Consider the following 25191-nt stretch of genomic DNA (forward strand, 5'->3'; position numbering starts at 1 on the left):
TAGTAATGGCAAAAGGTCCCTAAACAACCCAGTAGACAAAATACCTTGTCTCTTTGCATACCTTCTCTTGGCCCTATGACCATTTTTCAAAAGTTTATTCCTACTTGTTGAATGGAAAGTCTTATTGTAGATAACAAATGGAAATCTTCAAAACAAACATCAGGTAGTTTTAATGGCCTTTGAACAATTAGGCTATAACTGTTCGTGTTGTGGGAAGCCAGTGTCAAGAACACCCAGGTATATGGAGTTAGTAGCCTTTATACCCCAGACTCTAGGCTGGCTGTGTCTTAGGAAGAAAGCCTATGGTTCTTGTAAAAACAAGAAAGCTCCCTTCTGTGGGAAGCTATGACTGCTTCGAGGTTTCTCTTGTTTTCACCATCCCTGTTATATGCTTCCCCCACCCTGCCAGCTTGGCTGGTTTGAATCCCCAGCCCTGACTTGACTTCTAGTTTCTTCCTAATCATTGGCTCTCACTATCTGGCTTAGACTTGGTTCATTACTCCATCTTGGTCTTCCACTGCCCGTTGAGTTCCAAGTTAAACCCATTGTTTATCTTGTTTCTTCCCCTTTATTCCTGGCTTCTGACTCACTGTTTTATGTTCTGGATCCTGGTCTATCTCTTATAGCCACTGCTTTCTAGAGCCTAGTTTCACATTTTAGTTAAAGTAATCCCAGCCTTGGCTAACAGATGCCAAAATTAACAGGGCCTAGGGGGTGTAGAACTATAAAATAAGCCAGGTTCCTATTTGTTTGCTGTCTCTATGGCTACTTGTTCTGAGTGTAAACACCTTAGTGGGAAGAACAGGCACATTAGTGTTGGTGACATGGCTGATATGCTGAGAATTTCCATGGCTGCCTAAATTAACCCTCAAAAATCCTACCTCCTGATTGTATGAAAGTCCTGAGAAGAGTTGGGGGAGCTAAAAAGAAGCATTAGTGTTTGGCTGAGTTTCAGATTCATAAAAGTTCTCTGTTTGAGGGTCAGCTCCACACTGAGGTAAGTTATTATCCCCATTAACTGACTGGCTATTGGTTCCAGAGTGGACATTCAGAGCTTATCACCAAATACTGAGGCAGTCTGAACCTAAGCTCAGTGTTTTTCCCCTCAATCCACTGTCAAAGCAAATGGATAAAGATTCAATACAAGATATGGCACACACATACACACACAGAGGACAGGGGGCTTAAAACAACTGTGTGGTTCATGTTCCAGCCCAGAAAAATATAACACTATTTACTCTGGTGTTTTGTGACTCAGCACTCCTCTTCAGAGGCATTCACTACTGGGTGAAGGAGAGGACAAAGGGACTGGATGATGGCAAAAGAGCCAAGGGTAGGATGGTGAATTTGTAAAGTCACTCTAAGCATTCTGGTTTCTTCTTCCAGTTTTACTTTCCCTGGTCCCCAATTCTTCCCACTTAGCCCCTGGAGCCAAAACTGGTCTGAACTCTCTACTATGAGTGAGGAAGTAGGGGGAAGAGTATCCCATAAGGAGGGGTGACGCTTAGAACATATGCTACCCTTCCCAGCCTCACCAAGGAGAAGAGTCCTAGAAATCAACATTCACAGAGTTATCCAGGAGTCAGTGACAAGAGTAAGACCTCTCCTCAAATGGATTACAAAGGAAGAGTGGAGAAGAGCACGGTTGGGGGTTGTGGGGAACCAGTGCACCTTGTATAGAAAATAGGTAGAGGCATGGAAAAAATTGCTATATCACAAAGGTACCTACCTGTCAGGGCAAAAGTAGCAGGCTCCTTGTTGGTTTCCAGGGCAGAGAGGGGCCACATGGCCAGAGCCATTAGAGTGGAAATGAGGAAAAGTGCTCAGGGAAACTACTATTTACCAACTAAGATAGACATATTTCAATATTTTTTACAAATGGTGCAGACCAGCAGCTCTGGGTAGAAGAAAGTGAGAAGGAGCACCCCAGGGTCATTAGGGCAAAGGGTAAAAAAAATACCAAGACAAAATGCACCGACTTCAGAGTTTTTCACTGCCCACAAGCCAACCCTGCCTGTGACATTCATGCCACATTAGTGCTCCTGATACAGAATTGCTGACAATCTCCTGTCTGTTTTCCCCCCATCAGTATTTGCCCACTTTGTTGGGAGCCTGGGGATGATGAAGAGGAGGGTCCGGTACCCTGTTAGGTACCCATCTCCCTCAGGGAAGAAGGGGGCAGGGTTACCTTCTTGCAGAGGACCATCTGGTGGTCAAACAGGAAGAAGACCCGCTGCTGGTTGCGGCCGTAGGGCTGGTAGATCCAGGCCATCTCCCCAGTGTAGATCAGCTCCGAGCTCCTGTCTAGGATGTCCTCGCCCTGGGAAGGACATGTGATGATGAGAGGCAGCCAGGCAGAAGGATGGCACCATCACCTGCCTGGAGGCACCCAAGGCTGGGCATAGACTGGGACAGGAAGAGGCCAGAAAGGCCCTGGTAGAGACAGAGGGAGGGAGGGACTCCTGGGACTCCTCAAAAAGCTTTACAGCTCTGTGAGCTAGGAAGACCCATTTTCTTATTCACCCCAAGGCCAAATGTGCCCCGCCACCTGGGACTGCTACAGCTTTTCTACGCCAGTTACCCTCTGGTCCTATAAGTTCTCTGTCTGTCTGTCTCTCTCTGTGTCTGCCTCTCTCTCTCTCTCTCTCTCTCTCTCTACATACACACATATATATGTGTGTGGAGAAAGAGAGAGAGATGTTTTATATATATATATATATGCACACACACACACACACATATATACACACACACATATACACATACACACACACACACACACATATATATATATATATATTTCTCCATCTCTCTTCTCTATAAATCTCTTTTTCTGTCCCAGTCTCTCAATCCCTGCTCTGGTCCCTCAGTCTCTTTCTAATACTTGAAGAACAGGCCTTAATCTCACTGCTTCCCACATGAGTAGAAGGAAACAGGGGAGGACAAGAAGGAAGATGATAACAGAGGGAGAGAAAAAGAACCCACTCCCCTCTTATAATTGTTTTTCCTTCTCCTCTCAGTTCACTAAAATCTACTGATTGAATAAGAAACTTAACTGCCACATGATTCCTTGGTCTGTTATCCAGAAAGCCTAGAACTACTTCTCCTCCTTGCTACAAAGAGTCTGACACAAATAGGCACCAAGACACCTAAGTCCTAGCTAATTCAATTTTATAGAGTTTCCAAGTCCTACTCCTTCTTTATGGCAACTCTGATAGGTCAGAAGTACGTTGCGGGTGTGTGTCAGATGTCAAGGTAGACCTGGCTGGCCCCTGTCCTCAAGGAGCTTATGTCTTCATGGAGGAGATGAATGCAGGTATGCTCAAAACTCATGAAACACAAGGCAAACCAACACCGAAGTTGTGGGCACAGGGGTGAGTATTCCAGGGCCTATGTGAAGATACGGACAAAGAGTAGTGCCCCAAGACACAGAAGAATTAATATTTCCTGAGCACGTATATGGGTCAGACAGTGCACCAGATATTTTCAATCTATCTTATCTGAGCCTCGCAATAGCCCTGGGAAGTAGATATTCTTGTTCCCATTTTACAGTTAGAGGTACAAAAAGATCAAGTGATAAGCCAAAGTTGCCCAATTAGTTAGCTACAGGTCCATGACCCAACTCCAACCTCTGGGGATCCATAGAGTATGCTCACTCCTTGTACTACATTATACTGTCTTTAGGCCAAAAAGGCACTGGAGAACCCATTCCTTCCTCTCTCTCTAGGTGTCAGTTTTCCCAGATGTAGTATGAGGATGATCTTCATGGTCTCAGTGCTGATACCTTGATGCTAAGATCTCAGCTTTACACCCAAAAGCTTCAAGGCAAGGTTAGAGATGGAGACCTTTATACCTCCCAGAAATAATCAGAGGCAATAACAAATCAGGCAGGGTAGTAGGCCAGAGAGTGGGGCATCTAGAAATGGTGTATTCGAGCATGCCATTTTATTCCCCCAGTCTAAAGGATGGGAAGGAAAGGGGGAACTCAGTAGAATTATTTTCTAATAATAGAACCCCCTCTCCCCCGCTGAAAAAAAGCTTAGAAATAGTGCTTCAACTCTAGGCTCCAGACTTAGCCTCAATATTATCTAGGAACTAGGTAAACACTCCTTCTAGAGGGGCTGACATACTAGCACAGAACCTCTGGAGGCCTGATACTGGGAAAGAAAGCCACCAGGGTTAGGGAGCAGTACAGCGATTTCCTGCTGGAGGGATGGGAAGCTGAGAGAGGTGCTACAGTCCACTTTGAATATGTATGAAGTCCAATAAAGCCATAAAAGAGAGCCAATGCCATAAGAAGATGGTCAGAATGACTTTTAAATATACAATTTACTAAATGTGGATGATACAACCAGCAGGGCTACCCAGTATTATCTGGTCCATCCACTCCACCAGCCAGGGGCATCTCGATTCTAAATTTTTTTTTTTTTTTTTGAGACAGAGTCTCCCTCTGTTGCCCAGGCTGGAGTACAGTGGCACGATCTCGGCTCACTGCAAACTCTGCCTCCTGGCCTCAAGCGATACTTGTGTCTCAGCCTCCCAAGCAGCTGGCATTACAGGCATGTGTGTGACACCATGCCCAGCTAATTTTTATATTTTTATTAGAGACAATGTTTTGCTATGTTGGCCAGGCTGGTCTCAAACTCCTGACCTCAAGCGATCCACCCACCTCAGCCTCCCAAAGTGCTGGAATTACAGATGTTAGCCATGGTGCCCAGCATCAATTATATTTTAATTACTTGCAACATGTAACTCCACCAAATAGAAAAAAGATTAAAATACTCCTCCTCTATGCTCACCAAGCTGACTAACCTTGAGCAACACACGTAGTCTCTCTATAACTCAGTTGCCTCATCATTAACATGGGGATAATAACAGTACTAACTTCATTTGGGTGTTGTGAGGATTATTTAAATTAAAACATATAAAGTGCCTAGAAGGTACACATCACACTATAAGCTCAACATAAGTGATACTTATTTTCTTGACTATTACTGTGTGCCCCAGTTTCCATACCTATCCTGTCTCCTAGTAATATAGCAACCCAGTAAGTGATGTTTTGTTATTACCCCAAAACCAAGGTCAAAGAAATTGGAAGTAATTTGCCCAAAGGGGCAGAACCTAGGTCAGAAGCCCTCCAAAGCCTATGCTCTTATCCACCAAACCACTTTAGAATGATGGCCCCCACCCAATCTCCTCCCACTGTCGCCAACCCAGGGGAACAACCAGATGCCATGGAAGATTTCTAAGGTGAGAATCTCAAAAGACCTGGGCTCTGAGTCCAATGCTGCTACCAGCTCACTCTCAAGTTAGAAACTAGCTTAAACTCTCGCCATCTGTTTCCTCATTTGTAGAGTGGGAATATTAAAACAGTTCCTGTTTGACCCACTTCACATGGCTGTTTGAGAGCATCAAATGAGTTCATGGAAAGGAGAAAGCCCTCTCATTGTTTAGAGATCTCACCCTTGCTTCCTCTGCTCCACTTACATAACACATCTCTTTGTCTTGCCCCCAAAAGTACAACTCCTTCCAAAAATCCCCAACTGTGGGCCTTCGGATCTGTTCACTTCCTCCAGGATTTTGCTCACACTGTTCCCTCTGCTGGAATATGTTTGTCCCCACTAGATGTTCAAGGCCACATCTCATTGATCTCAATATCCTCATTGCCCAGCATAGGGCCTGGCATATGAGGGGAAATGCTCAAAACATAAGTCTCATAATTTCACATATTTGCTCAAAAACCCTCCAGTGGCCTCCTTCTCACTCAAACTAACAGTCAGTCTTATGAAGACAGGATCTGACCTCCAGTCACCTCCCTAACTTCATTTGCTCCCACTCACTCACTTACTCTACTCTGGGCACACTGGCTTCCGTGTTGTTCCTTTAGCACACACTCCTATATTTCAGGGTCTTCGTGTTTGTTTTCTCCTCTGTCTAGAATTCTGTGCCCCAAGAAAACCACATGGTTTGCTCCTTCCTCTCCTTCAGGTCTGTTCTTAACTGTTACTTCCTCAGGTAGTATCCCCATTACTCCCTAACCTGTTATCCTACTTTATTTTTCTTCAGAGGCCCATCTACCTGATGATATATGTTTGTTTGTTGCCTCTTTTCCCTACTAGAATATAAATCAATGAGAGTGGAAACTTTGTCATGTTCACTGATGTCTTTGCAGAACCTAGAATAAGGTCTGACACAGAGTACTTGATATTTAAGTACTCAATAAATACTGTTTGACAACTAAATCAACAGGTGTGGAAAGAACAGTGGCCACCAAAAACTACCCAAAGCTTTCTTGCCAGCTTATCTACCTTCCTTCCTTGGGGTCAGAGCCCGAGAGAAGAGGCCTCACCCCATTCTAATTCTAATTCACCCCATTCTGCCTGATTTCACCCCATTCTAATTATAGGCCAATTGATATGGGGCTGTAATCTGAGCAGATCCAGGGAAAAGACAAGGGGAATGCCATACTTTTTAACTAGTTTATTTTCAGTGCTGCCTACTGACAGGAAGGCAGAGGAGTAACAAATCCATCCAGCCCTATATTTGATCTTCTGGTCCCAGGAGTATGCCTCATCAAGCCAGTTTAGCTTTTAAGTAGATGCTTTTGCTGCCTTCATCATGTTGGGTTTTCTTGTTTCCTCCAAATTCTTTGGATTCAATCATCAAATAGTAAACTGAACAGGTCCTTGGGTATTACACAACCAGGCTGGGAGGAGAGGGGTGCCACAAAGAGGAAATCACAACCACACACAATCAAGCTCCCAAACATGAGCTACAATGTTAAGTTCCTGCTACAAATCTCCAGAAAAAAAAAAAAAAAAGGATTAAAAAGAAGCTATCCAGGATATGTTACCTTTCCCTTGTTTTCAAGTGGATTAAATGAGTGTGCAACGTGGCAAAGTGACAGCTCAACCAAACCTCAGCATCATAGAAATTAGAAACAGAAATTTCCCAGAAACTGCAGTCCCTGGGAACAGATTATTCTCCCTGCTGCTCCCGCATACTGCTCTAATGTATTGATTAGTAGAAAGATGACTGACACTTTTACTCATCCATTTGATTTTCAGGAGCCCTGGGGGGTGGGGTAAAAGGAGAGTTACTTCAGGAACTCTAGTCCCTATAGAATGGTAGAGGGCAGGGATAATAACCAGAGTTGGGCAAAGAGACCAAGAATGTTCACGGAATAAGCTAAGAGAAGGGTCAGGCCTTGATATAATGCAAGGCTTCTTGCTCTCTAGCCAGACACTCTGATCTATTGAGCAGACACTAATTGCCTGCATGCTACCCTCCAAATTCCTCTTCAAGGGAGATTAAGCTCTGAAGGTTTCCCCTATGACTCCTCTTTTTCATTTGACAAATGAAGCTGAAATTATCATGCAGATGCTTTTGACAGCCACTCTGTTTGTTCAAACATCTGGGAGACAAGGGGGTGGCAGAGACAGCAAAATATGGCATCTTTTTCTTGATTTGCATGGTCTGTTCACAGCAGTCCTCGGCAATCTGGCAGAATGTCTCTCCTTGCCTAGACAACTTCTTGGGCAGGTGGAATGCACAAAGAACCTATACCAGGGAACCTGTGAAATTGGGCCACCAATCTTAACCATCGTCAAGCCATGGAGTATCCATGTCTCACTGCTTTCTTGGGGAGACTCCCCAGCACTCACCCATCACCTGACTGGGATTTGGATGACCTCCCCAAGGTAGTCTCACTGTCTTATTTAAATATAAACTCTTTACTACATACAAAAAGCAAGTCACTGCAATATCACAAAGAACAGCAATTGGGCTGTGAGAGGCAGAAGGTTGAAGGAATATGTGGTACCTTACTGAAAACAACACCACACAAGGAATCAGGAGACTAGATTCAAGTTCCAGCTTTGTCACTGACTTGCTGTGTGGCCTTGGTAGGAAATAAGCCTCTCTCTGCCTGCTTCTTTGTCTTCCACCATCATTGCAAGGTGTTTGAGAGTAAGTGTGTGAGAGTATGTATATATGTGCATATGTGCATGTGTATACACACAAGAATCATCAAGGTTGTAGGGGGAGTCCTCTAAGAGCCTTGGTGATTCTGACATTCTAGAAGTCTTTAACACAGGTATGGCAAATACGACAGAAACTTTAGGCTTGGCCTCTGAAATATATCCATCAGGCTTTACTAGAGAAAAGACTTCCTAGAGGACAACTTCGCTGGAACTGGCAAGTTCCACAGTGACCTCAGTCTGACAAGAAGACCATGAAGAATTTTTCTTCTTACAAATTGCTATAGGCTGAATGTTTGTATCCCCATAAAATTCACATGTTGAAACATAATCTCTACTGTGATGGTATTTGGAGGTAAGGCCTTGGGGGATGATGGTCATGAGAATGAGGCTGTCATGAATTAAATGGGAATAGCATTCATAAAAGAGACCCCAAAGAGTTCTCTCATCCCTTCTGCCATGTGAGGTTACAATGAGAAGACAACAGTCTATGAAGAGGGCCCTCACCAGGCACTGAATCTACTGGTTCCTTGATCTTGGACTTCCCAGCTTCCACAATTATGAGAAATAAATTTCTGTTGTTTATAAGCCACCCAGTCTATGGTATTTTGTTATAGCAGCCTGAATGAAGTAGGATGTCAATTTAGATAAAGAAAGGCTTCACCAAGCAGGAGCATACAAGCTATGTGTGGGCTTACATGAGATTAGAGTACCAATCAATCAGGCTAACAAAGGAGGCAGAAACTGTTAGAACTATGTTTTTGTGGCCCCATCCAGACAAACATGCAGGAAATTCCTTCTGAGATGCTGAGTGTTTAAATCATAGCTCAGTGTTATTGAGCTTGGTGCTACTGAAGCTCCCTGAGTAGGCCAGGTAATTTCATGCTATTTTTGGTTCCCCATGGCTCCTGCTCCAACGACTGATGTCCCAGAGCACACAGGGGAATCAGAAGGTCTTCGAGGCATTGGGAAGTTGGGGAGATGCTCCAGGGAATAGGAAGACAACTGCTGCTGGGCACCTTCTCTTACGAAAAACCCTGCCAACGAGAGAGAATAAGGCCAGCTAATCCACCTTAATTTTAGAGTGTCTTAGAGTTGATGGGCTTGCTAGAAGTCATTTGGTCCAGCTCTCTGCCTCTAATCAGGCAAATGGCCAAAGCAAGGCCAACACAAGGAAAAAAGGACCCACAATTTTCTAGTAAGTCTGGCCCAGTGCTGGCTTCTGCTTAAGAGAATCAGAGTCTCCTCATCTAGACAAATTCCTTTCTCTGCAAATCAAAGTGCTGTTCTACTTATATGGGAATATTATCCTTCAAATATAACCCAAAAGGATGTCAGCTGATCTGAATTGTGGTCTTTTTCAACAATCTACATTAAGGTAGGACAGAGGTAGCAGAATAAAAGGAAGGTGACTTTTTTCTGGGCCTTGGTTAAGTAGCTGTTTGTGAGGATGATGCTTGGTTCCCTTGGAACGGGCTAAAATACTTTAAGTATTAAGAGAGATACTACCTCTTAATCACTGAAAATGACACTTGAGTTGAGGTCAGTGGAATAGGGAGCAGACCCTACCTCTATATTGTGACCACAAGGCTTAAGATTGCTAATCCCTCCCTAGTAGCACGTCCAGCCTCTCCCATCTTGGTTATTTTAGCCAGCAGACTACCAGATTGCACAACCTGGGCCTGCAAGACATATGTGAAATGTCATTACTCCTGGTACTTTTGGTGGGAATCTAGGAAGGGAAGGTCTTTCAGAATTCAGAGAAGTCATGGCTGTCTACAATGAAATAATCAGGGATTATTTTAAAAACAGATGTGAAAACTGTGGCTTTGGCAGGGATGATGGTTGTGGCCTATAGTGTACAGGCCTAATAGAGAGACCTAATAGATGTGCCAGGGTGAGGTGATATCACCGATAAAAAAAAAAAGTATGTTGGCTGTCCTGCATGGTTGGGAACAGGAGAACCAACCTCGTATTCTGAGTCTGGAAGTAAATTAGTATATACTACTTCTTATCTAAGTGTGAATCTGTTGGTCATAAATCCAGAAAGAGCTTTGAAAGGCTACTGAGTCAACCCAATTGTTCTCTGGCAATACCTAAAGAAACGAACCTTTCATTTCTTAATGAGGTATCATCACAAAAATTTCTCCAATCTTCTTAGAAAGTTATTCAAGTATCCAACACTTCTCATTAGCAGGAAATTTTACCTTGAGTCTAATCTAAATCCTTACTGTTGCTCTTCAAATGTAATTTCTCTTCACCCATCCTTAGCTAAGATGGGAAGCTTTTGCCAAGCTATTCAGATTCCCCAATACCCTGGTTGGTAAGTTTCCTACCTCCCAGTCTAGGACAGAAGCCTGCCACTGAGCAATCTTGTCAATATTCTCTAAACGTCGCTTGCGTTCGTTGATCTGCTGAGTCACATTTCTCATGACAGCCAAAGCAGCTGCCACATACCTGTAGTCACTGTGAAAACAAAAGAGTGCAAGTTGAATGAACCAATGTGCCAAAGAACCAATGTGCTAGGTGCCAATCTTAACATCCACTCTCCTCTACCTCCTTAGTAACAGAGTCCTGATTTTCAGATGGGAACCCACACCACCTAAAGACTACATTTTCTATCTTTTGTTTCAGCAAAAATGACTATGCAAGTAAGTTTTGTACACTGATATGTAAATAGAAGTGTTGGGTAGTGTAAGAATTAAAGAAAGAGGAGAGAAACATGAAAGATGGCTTTTCAGTCAACAGGGACAGGTTGATTTTAAATAAACCTGAGAGGAGCGGCTGGCCGAGGTAGGTCAGAGCCACACTTTCTTACAGACTAAGAGTTTTTAAGGATTCAGGGTGGGAGACTTTATCAGTGGCATAAACTGCTTTTGCGCCTCTTTGTTGTGCTTATCTGGGAGAGAGAGTTGTGTGTCTGTTCCCATACATCTTTTTGCAGCTGCAGGCATATCCCCTGAGTCTGCTTTTATCTTGTCTATCTTGGTGCACCTGAAGGAAAAGGAATGTGCTTATTAACGCCCACTGTTTTACTGGGGCCCATTGTATGAGGGTGAAGTTTGGCAGTTACTCAAGAGACTTTCCCCCCACCTCCTTCTGTGCCTGAGCTGTCTTACTGTCTGCTCTTTCTGGCTGCTTGTAGTTAGAAAAGAAGTGATTTCCTTGAAATGCATGAGGCTAGAAAGGGAGCTGGAACTTGAAGTGGTGGTGTTTGTCCAAGATGACAGTGCTCCTGCTCTATCAGGTAGGCCTTCTGAGAAATCACCTTTAAGGAAGAGAGCATACCCTTCTTTAGCCTTTACTCAATCCTGATGCTTGGAAGGTTGATGTGATGGCCGAACCTCTGGTAGCCATCTTGGACCATAAGGACAAGGTCAATACCCTAGGTATAGGATAGTAGATAGCTGTAGGGCGCTCATGTTTCTGATGACCATGAGGCCACCATACCAGTCATAAACTTCAGAATACATACTTCTTTTACATGAGAGACAAATGGACCACTATTTTGTTACATCACATTTTTGTGTCCTATCTGATACAGCCAGCCAAGGACCAAGAAGGGAGCCTCGCACATGACACAGTATAGACCGCTTACCATCTCTTCCATCATCTATTTCTATGGAGCTTCTGCCCAAAATCACTGTGAAATATCCTCACGTTTGCTTTTGCACAATATAGAAACAGAATGTAGCACAGTGGGTAAGAACACAAAGTCTGAAGCCAGACTTTGTGGGATCAAATGCCAGTTTTTCTCACTGACTAGCAGTGTGGCCTTTGGCAAGCCTCACTCCCTCTCTCATTAACTCAATTTCCTCATCTGTAAAATGGGGAAAAGTATAGTTTATTGAAGGTTTCATAAATTAAATACAATCATCCATGTAAACTATCTTACTCTTGGCATATAACAAATGTTAGCAGTATTATTATTACAAATCAAACATTTCTGTAGTAGAGACATCACATGGGATGCCTCTTAAAACCCCTAGTCTCAGAAGTGTAACCCTTGGCCTCACATCCTGGGACTCTGGATAGCAGATGTATTGAGAGTTACATATCCTGTCCAGTTTTTTTCTGCTGTTCTTTTCTGATTTCCAATCAAATGGCTCTTGGGAAAGGCAGATTGATAGTGAGATCTCAGCCATTCAGTGGGGGCAAAAATAAACTGAGAAGACAAGAGGATGCATTACAGTTCAGTGTTAACACCTTTCCTTAGAGAAACTGAAAATGCCTTGTGGTCACTAGTCTGCTCAATCTCTCAGTATCATTTTTTAAAAAAGGAAGGAGAAAAAAATAGATGTGCAACAACCACACATCTTTGCACAACTGCACAACTGCACACCCACAACATTGAATAGTGGGTTGATGGACCAAAGAAAGGCAGAGGAAAGGACTTCTAATTGCCAGGGCAGATCCTCTGTAGTACCTCCTCCTAGCTCACATCCCTCACTCCAATCTGTGATCCGCACACCTGTCAGAGCCATGGCTCTCAAACAATGTTACATTATCACCTCCAGTGAAAGGCTTTTCACTATACTTCCTAACCAGTCTATTCTGTCTCAAGACAAATATGTTAGAAAAGTCTTTATTTTGAGCCTCAGTGAATGTTAGCTATTATCAGTTTTTCTTCTGGATCCCATTGCTGACCCATATTGAGCTTATGGCCAACTAACACTTCCTAAGTCTTTTCAAAACACTCTCTAGAAGCTGTATCTCTCTCAGCCTGTCCGTGAGCTATTTATTTCTTATCTTAGACCCAATAGAAACACTCTACATTTGTTTCTGTTACATTTCATTCTTTTACAGTTAGTTGCTCCAATGTATGGGGATCTTTTGGGCTCTGTGACACCACCGAAGTTTCTCCTTGGCAAGATGTCTGAGCCTGACACTTAGAAGGAGGTAGAGTGGTGACAGAAGGGAAGACTGCAGCACAGAAACTGCTAACATAAGTAAGTGCTCCTGCTCTTTGGACCCATTTTCTGCCCCTGTACCTTTCCTTTCTCTGATTTGAGGAGATCAGTGCTCTAAGCCACTTTCTTGGAAGTAAAGCACAGAGCTGTACTGTCCAACATGGTAGCTATTAGCCATATTTAATCAAAATTAAGTAAAATTTAAAATTTAGTTCCTCAGTTGCACTAGCTATGTTTCTTAGTACTCAAACTGTCACATGTGGTTGGTAACTACTATATTGAATAACACAAATATAGACTATTTGCATTGTTGCAGAAAGTTCTACTGGGCAGTCCTGGCATGAGAATGTTCATTTCCTCTACACCAAGATTACTCAGCCATGGATTCCTCACTGTCAGTGTCCCATACTGCCTATTTTTGCCATTTTTAGCTGGTTGCCTTTCTCAAAATGGCTAGAGGGGGAATGTGCCCATCTCTAACCTGTCCTACTAGTTTTAGCAGTCGACAGGAGAAGAAAGGAATAGCTGTGGTCCAGCCTAACCCTGGTCAAAGCCCTCAGATGAGGTCTGGGCCCAGCCTCTTATTGGGGAGAGCAACAGAACAAAGATTTTCTAGTTCCAGACATGTCAGCTAGCCTCCGTCTTACATGCAGTCTTCATTCTCATCAACTTAAGGAAGGTAGGGTAGGGAATTATATCAATCATCTGTAAGCAAAGTCAGTATTCTTCTCTATTTATCATTCTTCATCTAATCTTCTCCCTCAGGGGCCATTCTGACTGCCTGTATTTCAGCCCTACCTATCTGAACACCTATCTTACTAAGCTTCCAAGCTGGCATCAGCCTTTAATTGCCTTCAAATCCAAGCTACTCTTGACATGCATGGCAGGAGCCATCATCTTAATACAGATTCCTGAGACCTGCCAAAAGGGGTTGTCCATGTCGTGGGAGTTGTGCTGGGCCCAACAGGTCACTCTGAGAAAGGGCAGAAATTGATATAGCCTGACACTGCCTGAGCTACTCTACTGTGACTCTGGAGCACAAGGGGTGAGAGGAGAGGAAATCAGGGAGCTAGATGGCAAGAGGACTTTGAAGCAGGAGTTCCAGTCACAAGGTGAAAGTGCACAGAAATGGCAAATCCCAGGCGAATGTCCTATCTTTTTGGTGCCCACCAAACCCCCAAAAAGCTCTGAGGTTGTTTTGGCCTAAGAAACTAACATAGCTTTGAGCTATGCTTAAAAACTTTTTTCTGGAACTTTTAAGATGAATTATGCCATATATAATTTACCTAGTGAATATTATCAGTCCACAAGTATGATTTAGCTCCATTGCTTGGTCTCCTTGGGGCTAACTTTCAGACCCAGATGCATTAGGCGTGGGTGTGGGCCAGTTGGTTTGGTTTACATCTTTGGGTTCATTTTTGAATTGATGTTGCTTCTCTAACAAATCATATCTTATATGCTTTAGTGGTTCTGGAGCCCTAGGCAGATTTCAGATTTTAACCCAAATATAGTGGCAATGGACCCTCCTTTTGTGTGAGTAACAAAGCCAGTGATAGCTCTGCCTTCTGTACCCTGTTGGCTATGAGGTAATCAAGAATGTATCATCCTGTTTTGTAGATAAGTTAACAGAAGCTCAGAAAGGGCAAAAGGACATGTATGCTCAATGAGAACCAACAGATAGAGGAAGTTCCCTCATTCACTCCTGCCTCCCTCAATCCATTACCTGTGGTCTTGGGCAGTATACTTTAGGAGCTCAGCCAACTGTAAGGGATACTTGCAGATCTTCTGCACTGGAGTCAAAAGGAAACCATCGATAGCAATGTCAATCATCTGCTGCAAGAGGCGACAGGCCTCAAAGAAGTGCTGGTAGCGGCTGTCCTTCATCAGTTTGGAGAGCTCCATGCAAGCATCCAGGTGGTTGTTACAATACTCAGAGTATATCCAGAATCCATCTTGCTGTGGGAAAAGAAAAAAAGGAAAGGAAAAGGCTACTGAGGACCCCAAAAGAAGTCTTGAAGTAATGGAAAGACAGATCATATTCTTAGGCAGAAATATTAAAATGATAATGAGTCAATTATTCTTAAATTGATTCATAATTTAATAATAAATATCAAAACAAATTATTCAGTAACAAGACAAACTGACTATAAAGTTCTTATAGAAAAATGAGTAAATAGGAATAGTAGGGACATTCTGTAAAAGAAGGGTAATGAGGGAACACTGGCCCTAATAAGGGTAAAACACAGAATGGCAATAAAACTCTGGGACTGGATCACAAAAAGCAAGAGATCAGTGACTCTACTTCTGGCAATGACAGACTAAGTTGTTGCAGACAAACCCTGCCACTGAGAGTAGCTGGAAAAGCTAAAAATATAAATAAATATCTGTTTGAAGGAATCACATAATCCAGAGCCTGATATTATCTCCATAAAATGTCCCTAAGGAAATGCAATGTGATGAAGTGTTTAGAGGTAAGGAATCTAAGATGTATGCAAGTTAAACACTAATGGCTGAGAAAAAAATGTATGAGTGTGTGTATATGTATGTATGGACATATAAATATGTATATAAAGAGAGGGGAAGAGGAGAGAGTCAGGAGAGAGAGGGAGAGCACACTCAAATGATAAGACAAAATGGTAAAATGTTAACAACAGGGGAATCTGGGTATTTTTTGTATGGTTCTTATTTTTCAATCTTTCCATAAGTTTGAAATTAATTCCAAGTAAAGTTTTAAAAAAACTCTATGTTTTTTATTATATATTGACAAGTACTTAATAAAAGATAACCTGATACATTAGAATGGAAAATATTTATAAAACCCAAGAGAAACAATAGGCAATAGAAACTGATCAACAAAAAATCAAGATAGAGTTGTTATATAAGGGTTGAAAAACAAGCAAAATAGCACATAAAAAGAATAATATACCATGATCAGGACAGACTTATCCCAATCCAATTCACCACATTGACAGATTAAAGGAGAAAAATTACATGATCGTTTCAATAATGCTGAATAAGCATTTGAGAAAATAAATTTATGACAAAGACATCAGCAAACTAGAAATAGAAAGAAACTACCATAATGTAATAAAGGGTACCCATGAAAAACGTTAAGCTAATTACTTGGTAAAATATTGAATGCTTGCCCCTAAGATCAAAACAAGACAAAGATGCCTGTTCTCACCATTTCTAGTTAACACTGTACTGTATATCCTGGCCAGTGAAATAAGATAAAAAAGGAAATAGACAGAATATAGACTGAAAAAAGAAGAAATTAAACTCTTTTTTTCAGAGATGACATAATTGTATATGCATAAAATCCTAAGAAATCTACAAAAAAAATACTGGAAACAATTAGTGAATTTGGTAATGTGTCAGGACACAAAGTCAGGGTACAAAAATCAACCGTATTCCTGTGTAATAGTAATAGACTATAGGAAATTGACATCTTAAAATACCATTTACAATAGCAGCCAAAAAAATTGTAAATACTTAGAAATCAACTTTTAGGAGAGGATGTCAGTAAGATGGCAGAGTAGGAAATATCGCCTTTCTTTCTTCAGCAAACAACAGTAATTTGGTAGCTATCCATGAACAAAAATTAATTCTAGAAAAGCTTAGGGGTCCACTTAGGAAGCCACAGCAATATAGTGAAAGAAAAAGTCAGAAAACAAATACACAAAACGAGTAGGAAAAACAGTTTCATTTTGTCTGCATCACCCTGTCCCCATAGCTGGTACTGCTCATTATGAAACGGAAACTCCTTGGATCTTGTGTCCTACATACAGGGAGGAGACAGGAGTGTACAACCAGCTTCCCCAGCTTTATGGGACACTGCCCTAATGACCAGCTTCAGTTTCATCCCACCTAGATCTCTGAGAAGACAGATATAGCCTAGATGTCTGGAGACAGCAGAGAGCAAAGAATAGGGATTGGTTTTATCAGTATCAGCAAAGTAGCAGGAGTCGCAGTGATCTGCCGTGGCTTGCTTGGCACAGGGCCCCAGTAGGCCTCTCTGTCAAGGACCTCAACAGTCCTCATAGCTACTGGGTACCTCCTGTAGATTTTACCTGTCAAGATTCTTCAGTGTTCACAGTCACAGACCCCAGAAGCTTTTTCAGCTTTTGCTGCTGAGAAAACCAACTGCTAGTATAGTATCAGCAGACGCCCTGCAGCTTATACTGCTAAGGGTCCATGGGTTGTTTTTTCTTCCTTCTCAGTTTTAGGAGCAAAAACAAACAAACAAACAACAACAACAACAACAACAACAAAAAACGTGCCTGAGCCATGTCCCTTCTTCTTCTCTACTTCCTGGAGCCACCCAGAGCTGCCCAACTGCTGCTGTGGTTACTATAGCCCAGTGGGAAGGGGTGATGCAGGCCAACAGCTTTCACATTCTCCAGATCCCTGATCCACCAGAGCTTTCCCTCCCCCATGCCCAGAGCTGCCTGAGCTACTCCTACCACAGGTGCCTTGGCCAAGGGACTCAGCACAGGAGCCTTTGCATTCTCTAGGTACTTAAGCAAGTACTGCCTCCTTGGATCCTCTGGCCCAGTGACCCAGCACAGCTACCATGCATGTACCTGCAAACAGCCCTAGGGTCCCAAACTAGGGATTCTAGTCTCACTACCACGTGTTACCAAAGCTGACCCAGGCAGACAGGCTATCACACAAATTCTTCTAAAGCACACATGGAATACTGTCCAGAATAGACCACATGTTATACCACAAAATAAGTCTTAGCAAATTTAAGAAGATCAACATCATATCAAGTATCTTTTCTGGTCATGATGATATAAAACTACAAGTCAGTAACAGGAAGAAAACTAGAATATTCTTTTTTTTTTTTTTTTTTTTTTGAGACGGAGTCTCGCTCTGTCGCCCAGGCTGGAGTGCAGTGGCGTCATCTCGTCTCACTGCAAGCTCCGCCTCCCGGGTTCACGCCATTCTCCTGCCTCAGCCTCCCGAGTAGCTGGGACTACAGGCGCCCGCCACCACGCCCGGCTAATTTTTTTTTTGTATTTTTAGTAGAGACGGGGTTTCACTGTGTTATCCAGGATGGTCTCGATCTCCTGACCTCGTGATCCGCCCGTCTCGGCCTCCCAAAGTGCTGGGATTATCGGCGTGAGCCACCGCGCCCGGCCTAGAATATTCTTAAATCAGTAGAAATTAAACAACATATCCCTGTATAACAAATGGGTCAAAGAAAAAAATCAAAAGGGAAATTTAAAAATATCTTGAGACAAATGAAATTGAAAGCACAACATACCAAAACCTTTGGGATGCAGAAAAAAAAAAGTTCTAAGAGGGACGTTGATAGCACTAAAAAAAATCTGAAATAAACAGTCTGATATTCCACCTCAAGGAACTAGAAATAGAAGAACAAAGTAGACTCAAAGATAGCAGAAGGAAAAAAATAAAAGATCAAAGCAGATATAAATCAGAGAACAGAAAAACTTAGGGAAAAAAATCAACAAAACTAAGACTTGGTTTTTAGAGAAAAAGAGAATATAGGTAAATAAAATTAGAAATGAACATGAAGATATTACAAAAGATGTCTCAGAGATGAAAAGGATTACAAGGGACTATTATGAACAATTATGTGACAACAACTTGGAAATACCAGAGGAAATGAATATATTCCTAGAAATATAAAACCTACCAAGATTGAATCAAGAAGAAATAGAGAGTCTGAACATTAACAAATAAAGAGATTGAAGTAGTCATTTAAAATCTCCTAACAACAAAAAATCCTAGGACCAGATGGCTTCACAGCTGAATTCTACCAAATACTCAGATAAGAATTAGTAGCAATCCCTCTTAAACTCTTCAATAAATAAATAAATAAATAAAAGAACTAAAGGGAATACTCCCAAATGATTCTAAAGTCAGACAGAAATACAAGAAAAGGGCCAGGCACGGCGGCTCACGCCTATAATCCCAGCACTTTGGGAGGCCGAGGTGGGCAGATCACAAGGTCAGGAGATCAAGACCATCCTGGCTAACACGGTGAAAACCCGTCTCTAATAAAAATACAAAAAAATTAGCCAGGCATGGTGGTGGGCGCCTGTATTCCCAGCTACTTGGGAGGCTGAGGCAGGAGAATGGCGTGAACCCAGGAGGTGGAGCTTGCAGTGAGCCGAGATCACGCCACTGCACTCCAGCCTGGGCGACAGAGTGAGACTCTGTCAAAAAACAAACAAACAAACAAACAAAAAAACAGAAGAAAACTACAAGCCAGTATCACTAATGATCATAGGTACAAAGATTGTCAATAAAATAGTAGCTAACCAAATTCAGTAACATATCAAAAAGATCATACATAATGACCAAGTGGGATTTATCCCTGGGATGCAAGTATGGCTTAACAAATCCAAATCAATTATTGTGATACATTACATTAGCAAAAGGAATAATTTAAAAACCACACGGTTATTTTAATAGATGTGGAAAAAGCTTTCACAAAGTTCAACATCCTTTCAGGATAAAATATCTTCACAAATTAGGTATTAATATTAAAAATTTCCTCAACATAAGAAAGGCCATTTATGAGCTGCCCACAGGTAACATCATAATCAATGGTGAAAAATGGAAAGCTTTTCCTCTAAGATCTGGTATAAGGCAAGGATGCCCATCCTTGCCAATTTTATTCAAAATAGTACTAGAAATACTCACCATGGCAATCAGATAAGAAAAATAAATAAAAGGCATCCAAATTAGATCAGAAGTAAACTAGCCTTATTTGGAGATAAGATGATTATATATGTAGAAAGCCCAAAAGACTCCCCCCAAAAATTAAAAAAAAAAAGTTGTTAGAATAAATGAATTCAGTAAAGACGCAGGATACAAAAAAAAAAATCAGTGTACAAAAATCAGTTGCACTCTTCATACCTATAATGATGTATCAAAAAAAGAAATTTTAAAAAATCATATTTATGATACCATCAAAAAGAGTGAAATACTTAAGGAATACATTTATTCAAGAAGGTGAAAGATCTGTGCACAGAAAACCAAAACACCCTGATGAAAGAAACTGAAGAATACACAAAGAAATAGAAAGATTTCCCATGTGCAAGGATTGGAAGAACCAATATTGTTAAAATGTCCCTACTACTCAAAGCGACATACAGATTCAACACAAATGATGTCACCTAATAAACCTGTTCAATTAGGAACCAGAGACATATTTGAACATTTTGAATGGAAACAGAACTGAAAAATATATTTTAAGCTGAAAAAAAAAAACAAAAAACACAACCCCTATCTAAATTCCAATGGCATTTTTCATGGAAATAGACAAAAACATATATAAAATTTCTATGGAAACAAAATAGACCCTTAATAGCCAAAGCAACTCTGAGAAATAAAAATAAATTTGGAGGCATCACACTCTTTGATTTCAAACAATATTAGAAAACTATGGAAATCAAAACAGTATGGTACTAGCATAAAAACAGATATACCAATGTAATAGAATAGAGAGTCCAGAAATAAACCCAAATGTAATAGAATAGAGAGTCCAGAAATAAACCCAAGCAAATATAGTGAACTAATTTTTGACAAGAGCACCAACAGGACACACTGGAGAAAGTATAGTCTCTTCAATAAATGTTGTTGGAAAAACTGAATATCTATATGCAAAAGAATAAAATTGGGCCCATATTTTACACCATACACAAAAATCAACTCAAAATGCATAAAAGACTGAAACATAAGAGCTGAAATAATAAAACTACTAAAAGCACTACTGCTGTGCTTTTTTATATGACACCAAAAGCACAGGCAACAAAAGCAAAAAGAAACAAGTGGGACTGCATCAAATTAAAAAGCTTCTATGCAGAAAAAAAAAATCAACAACATGCAAAGGTAGCCTATAGACTGAGTTAAAATATTTGCAAACTGTATGTCTGATAAGTGGTTAATATTCAAAATATATAAGGAACTCACATCATTTCACAGCAAAAAAATAAACAAATAAACAAATAAACTAATTAAGAAATGAGCAAAGAATTTGAATAGACATTCCTCCAAAAAAGACATAAAAATAGCCAACAGGTATATGATGATGCTCAACATCATTAATCATCAGGAAAATGCATATCAAAACCACAATGAGAAATAACCTAGCATCTATTAGGATGGGTAGTATCAAAAAGATAAGACATAACAAGTGTTGACAAGGGTTTAGAGAAAAGGAGACCCTTGTACACTGTTAGTAGGAATATATATTGGTACAGCAGCCACTGTGGAAAATAATACCTTTAAGATGTTCCCAAAGAAATCAAAAATAGAATTATCAAATTATCCAGTAATCCCTCTTTTGAGTATATGCCAAAGGAAATGCACTCACCACCTTGTAAAGATATCTGCACTCCCATGTTCATTGCAGTATTATTAACAATAGCCAAGATGTGGAAGCAAACAAAGTGTCCATTAATGGATAAATGGGTAAAGAAACTGTCGGGTGTATATGTATACGTAATATGTTGCCTATATTTTAATAAATTACCTCTATTTTTAATTTATTTTTATATATACTACATATACACAGAATAGAATATTATTCAGACTTTAAAAAGAAGGAGGGAAGGAGATCATGTCATTTGTCACAACATGGAGGAACCTAGAGGACATTATGCTACATGAAATAATCCAGTCACAGAAAGAAAACTACTGCATGATTTCACTTATATGTGGAATCAAAAGGAAAAAAAATGAATACATAGAAACAGATTAGAATGGTGGTGACCAGAGGTGAGGGGGTGGGAGAAAATGGGAAGATATAAGTCAAAGGGCACAAAGTTGTAGTTATGTAGGAAAAGTCTAGAGATCTAACCTACAGCATGGGGACTAGAGTCAACAATATTGTATTATACACTGGAAATTTGCTAAGAGAGTAGATTTTAGATACTATTACCACAAAAAAGTAACTATGTGAGATAATATGTTAATCTGTTTGACTGTAGTCATCACTTCATCATTTATATCAAAACATCACATTGTACATCTTAAATTTATATCTTAAATATTTTTTAAAACAATCAAATTTTAAAAGGTCAAAATCATACAATGAAAACTAGAAAACAATCCTGGGAGAAATCACGAAAAAATCGAAATAAACAGTTAAATGTTCATGGATCTGAAGACTCATCATATCAATGTTCCCAAAACTGATTCACAGATTTAATGCAATCCCAACCAAAACACTGACAGGGTTTTTGTTTGCTTGTTTTTGGTAAAATTTGGCAAGATTATTCTTAAATTTATATACAAATACAAATAACCTAAAATAGCTAAAATTGTTTTGAAAAAGAACTAAGTTGGAGGAGTTATGCTATCTGATTTAAAGACTTGCTATGAACCTATATTAATCAAGAAAGTGGGTTACTATTACAAGAATAGTCACACAGATCACTAGAACAGAAGAGTGTACCTAAAAATAGATCTGCACATATATGCTTAATTGATTTTTGACAAAGGTGCCCAGGCAATTCAATAGGGGAATCAGTATTTTTTAACAAATATCCATACAGAAACCAATTAACCTTGATCTGTATTTTGTGCCATATATAAAAATTACCACAAAAGGGATCATAGGCCTAAATGTAAAAAATAAAACTATATAACTTCTATTTTTTAAAAAAGTGGAAAATCATTATGATTTTGAGATAGGCAAAGAAAGCAGGAAACAAAAAGCATGACCCATAAAATAAAGCGATAAACTGGATTTCAATAAAATTAAGTTTATGCTTTTCAAAAGATACTCTTAAAACTAAAAATCAAATTACCATTCAATCCAGCAATCCCATTACTCTGTATTGACTTAAAGAAAATAAATCATTATATCGAAGGAATACTTGCACTTGCATGTTTACCGCAGCGCCATTCATAATAGCAAAGATAAGGAATCAATCTAAGTGTCCACCAACAAATGAATGGATAAAGAAAATATGGTACTTCTACACAATGTAATGGTATTCAGCCATAAAAAGAATGAAATTATGTCATTTGCATCAACATAGATGAAACTAGAGGTCATTGTCTTAAGTGAAATAAGCCAGGCACAAAAAGACAAATATCACATGTTCTCATTTATTTGGGGGTGCTAAAAAATTTGAACACATGGAGGTAGAGGGTGGAAAAATAACAGAGACAGGGAAGTGTGAGCGGATGAGAAGGGAGAACATGAAGATAAATGGGTTAAAGGGTACAAACATAAGATAGAAGGAATACATTCAATGTTCAATAGCAGACTAGGATGACTATACTTAAAAAAATGCATTGTACCCTAAAACCCAACTTGATCACTATGCATTATACATATGTTAAAAATTTCTCACATACTCTATAAATATGCACAACTTAGAAAATACACAGTTAAGAAAATGAAAGGCTAAGCCACAGACTGGGATATAATGTCTGCAAATAACTTATCTGACAAAGGACTTGTTAACAAAATATATAATTCTCATAACTGAGAATGTCACCGAAATAGCACACAGTATATGTAGCTTTACTCTCCTCCACAGAAAACCAAAAAGAACTAGCCACTGCCAAGATTATCAAAAGGAATATTCCAGAACTCAACGACTGAAGTTGTGACAATCCCAGAGGCCACAGCGAACTGAAACACTGCAAGCAAAAGGTAAAATAGCTCCTTCCCCAAGCTGCCAGGGACTGTGTAGAAAGGCACCCTCAAAATCAAGGTTCCTATAATACTGGAAAAAATAAAAGTAGACAGCTAGCTTCCCCACCATCTTAGATTCCTTTTCAGAAATTATTCCTGCCTCAACCTGTAAGAAGCCTCTCGAATGCCTGCAGAGTAAAAAATCCCAAAGGCAGCTACAGTTAGAGAGGGTGGGGGTGGGGTTAGCAACACCCAGTGCATGAAACTCCAGCTTCCCTTCATCTGACCTCAAAAAAGACACCAAATCAGAAAGGCTGTTTAACAGCATCACGTTGCAGGAAGCACACTTCATCAGTCCTCTGGGGACAAACCTCCATCCAGCTTTCCCACAGAGCTGGGGTATCTTTGGGATTCCTCCCCATCCAGGATGATTAGCACTTTGAACTTGAGAAAGACTATGTCAAATCTGGGTTCAGGGTGCCATCTAGTGTTGAAAAGGAGGCAGTGATCTCAGGCTAAGGGAACTAAATCGTCACTCTGTACAAAACCTCTAGACAGACATACTTCTGAAAGACCAAACCAAGCCAGACAGTGAAGACTGGAATAAAGAACTAATCCGTCAATGCAAATGCACAGACATATATCCATAGAAAGAGCAAACAGGAAACCATGACATTCCCAAATAGACAAAATAAGGAGCCAGTGACTGACCATAATGAGATGATGTTGTGTGAGCTCTCAGATCAAGAATGCAGAATAGCAATTTTCAGGAAACTCAGAAAATGCCAATGTAACACAGAAAAGCAATTCAGAAATGTATTACAGAAATTTAACAATGAAACTGAAATTTTAAAAAATTAATCAGAAATCCTAGAGCTAAGAAATACAATAGTCAAACTGAAAAATACATGGGATGGTCTCAACAACAGAATTGATCAAGCAGAAGAAAAAATCGGTGAGCTCTAAGACTGTTTGAAAATACACAATAAGAAGAGAAAAAATAATGAGAAAAATGAAGAACGCCAACAAGATCTAGGGGATAGCCTCAAAAGAGCAAGCCAAAGGGTCACTGGCTTTAAAGAGGATGTTGAGAAAGAACAAAACGTAGAAAGCTTATTCAAAGTAATAATAACAGAGACTTTTCCAAACCTAGAGAAAGATATAAATATCCAGGTACAGGGTTAAAGACCACCAAACATGTTCAATCTAAATAAGATTACCCTAAGGCATATAATAATCAAACTCTCAAAGGTAACAGACAAAGAGGGGAATCTTAAAAGCAGCAAGAGAAAAGAAGCAAATAACATATAAGGAGTTTCAATTCCTCTGGTAACAGAGTTTTCAGTGTAAGTCCTAAGGGCAGGAGGGAGGGCGGCAACATATTCAAAGTACTGAATGAAAAAAAAAAAAGGGGGGGGTGGAGCCAAGATGGCCGAATAGGAACAGCTCTGGTCTACAGCGCCCAGCCTGAGCGACCCAGAAGACAGATGATTTCTGCATTTCCATCTGAGGTACCACGTTCATCTCACTAGGGAGTGCCAGACAGTGGGCACAGGACAGCGGGCGCAGCGCACCGTGCTCGAGCTGAAGCAGGGTGAGGCATTGCCTCACTCAGGAAGAGCAAGGGGTCAGGGAGTTCCCCATCCTAGTCAAAGAAAGGGGTGACAAACGGCAC

General features: G+C 40.5%; 1 protein-coding gene and 1 long non-coding RNA gene across 18 annotated transcripts in view; one reads left to right on the plus strand and one right to left on the minus strand.

The window, feature by feature from the left end:
• Window positions 1-25191, minus strand: part of ARHGEF9 (Cdc42 guanine nucleotide exchange factor 9) — a 297694-nt gene that overhangs the window by 29301 nt on the left and 243202 nt on the right. For 14 of the 17 annotated variants that reach the window (XM_054543992.2, XM_054543986.2, XM_054543984.2 and 11 more), the window contains 3 exon segments: window positions 14613-14845; window positions 10316-10445; window positions 2189-2320 (listed from right to left, as the gene is read on the minus strand). In XM_054543992.2, coding sequence (XP_054399967.1) covers window positions 2189-2320; window positions 10316-10445; window positions 14613-14845 — 495 coding nt within the window. 17 annotated transcript variants of the gene reach the window in all.
• Window positions 768-23529, plus strand: LOC129052943 (uncharacterized). Its single transcript, XR_008518083.2, has 3 exons — window positions 768-997; window positions 12786-12928; window positions 23419-23529. It is a non-coding gene; the product is annotated as an uncharacterized LOC129052943 (long non-coding RNA).

This window comes from Pongo abelii, chromosome X, assembly GCF_028885655.2.
Source record: "Pongo abelii isolate AG06213 chromosome X, NHGRI_mPonAbe1-v2.0_pri, whole genome shotgun sequence".
In the NCBI taxonomy this organism is placed as follows: Eukaryota; Metazoa; Chordata; class Mammalia; order Primates; family Hominidae; genus Pongo; species Pongo abelii.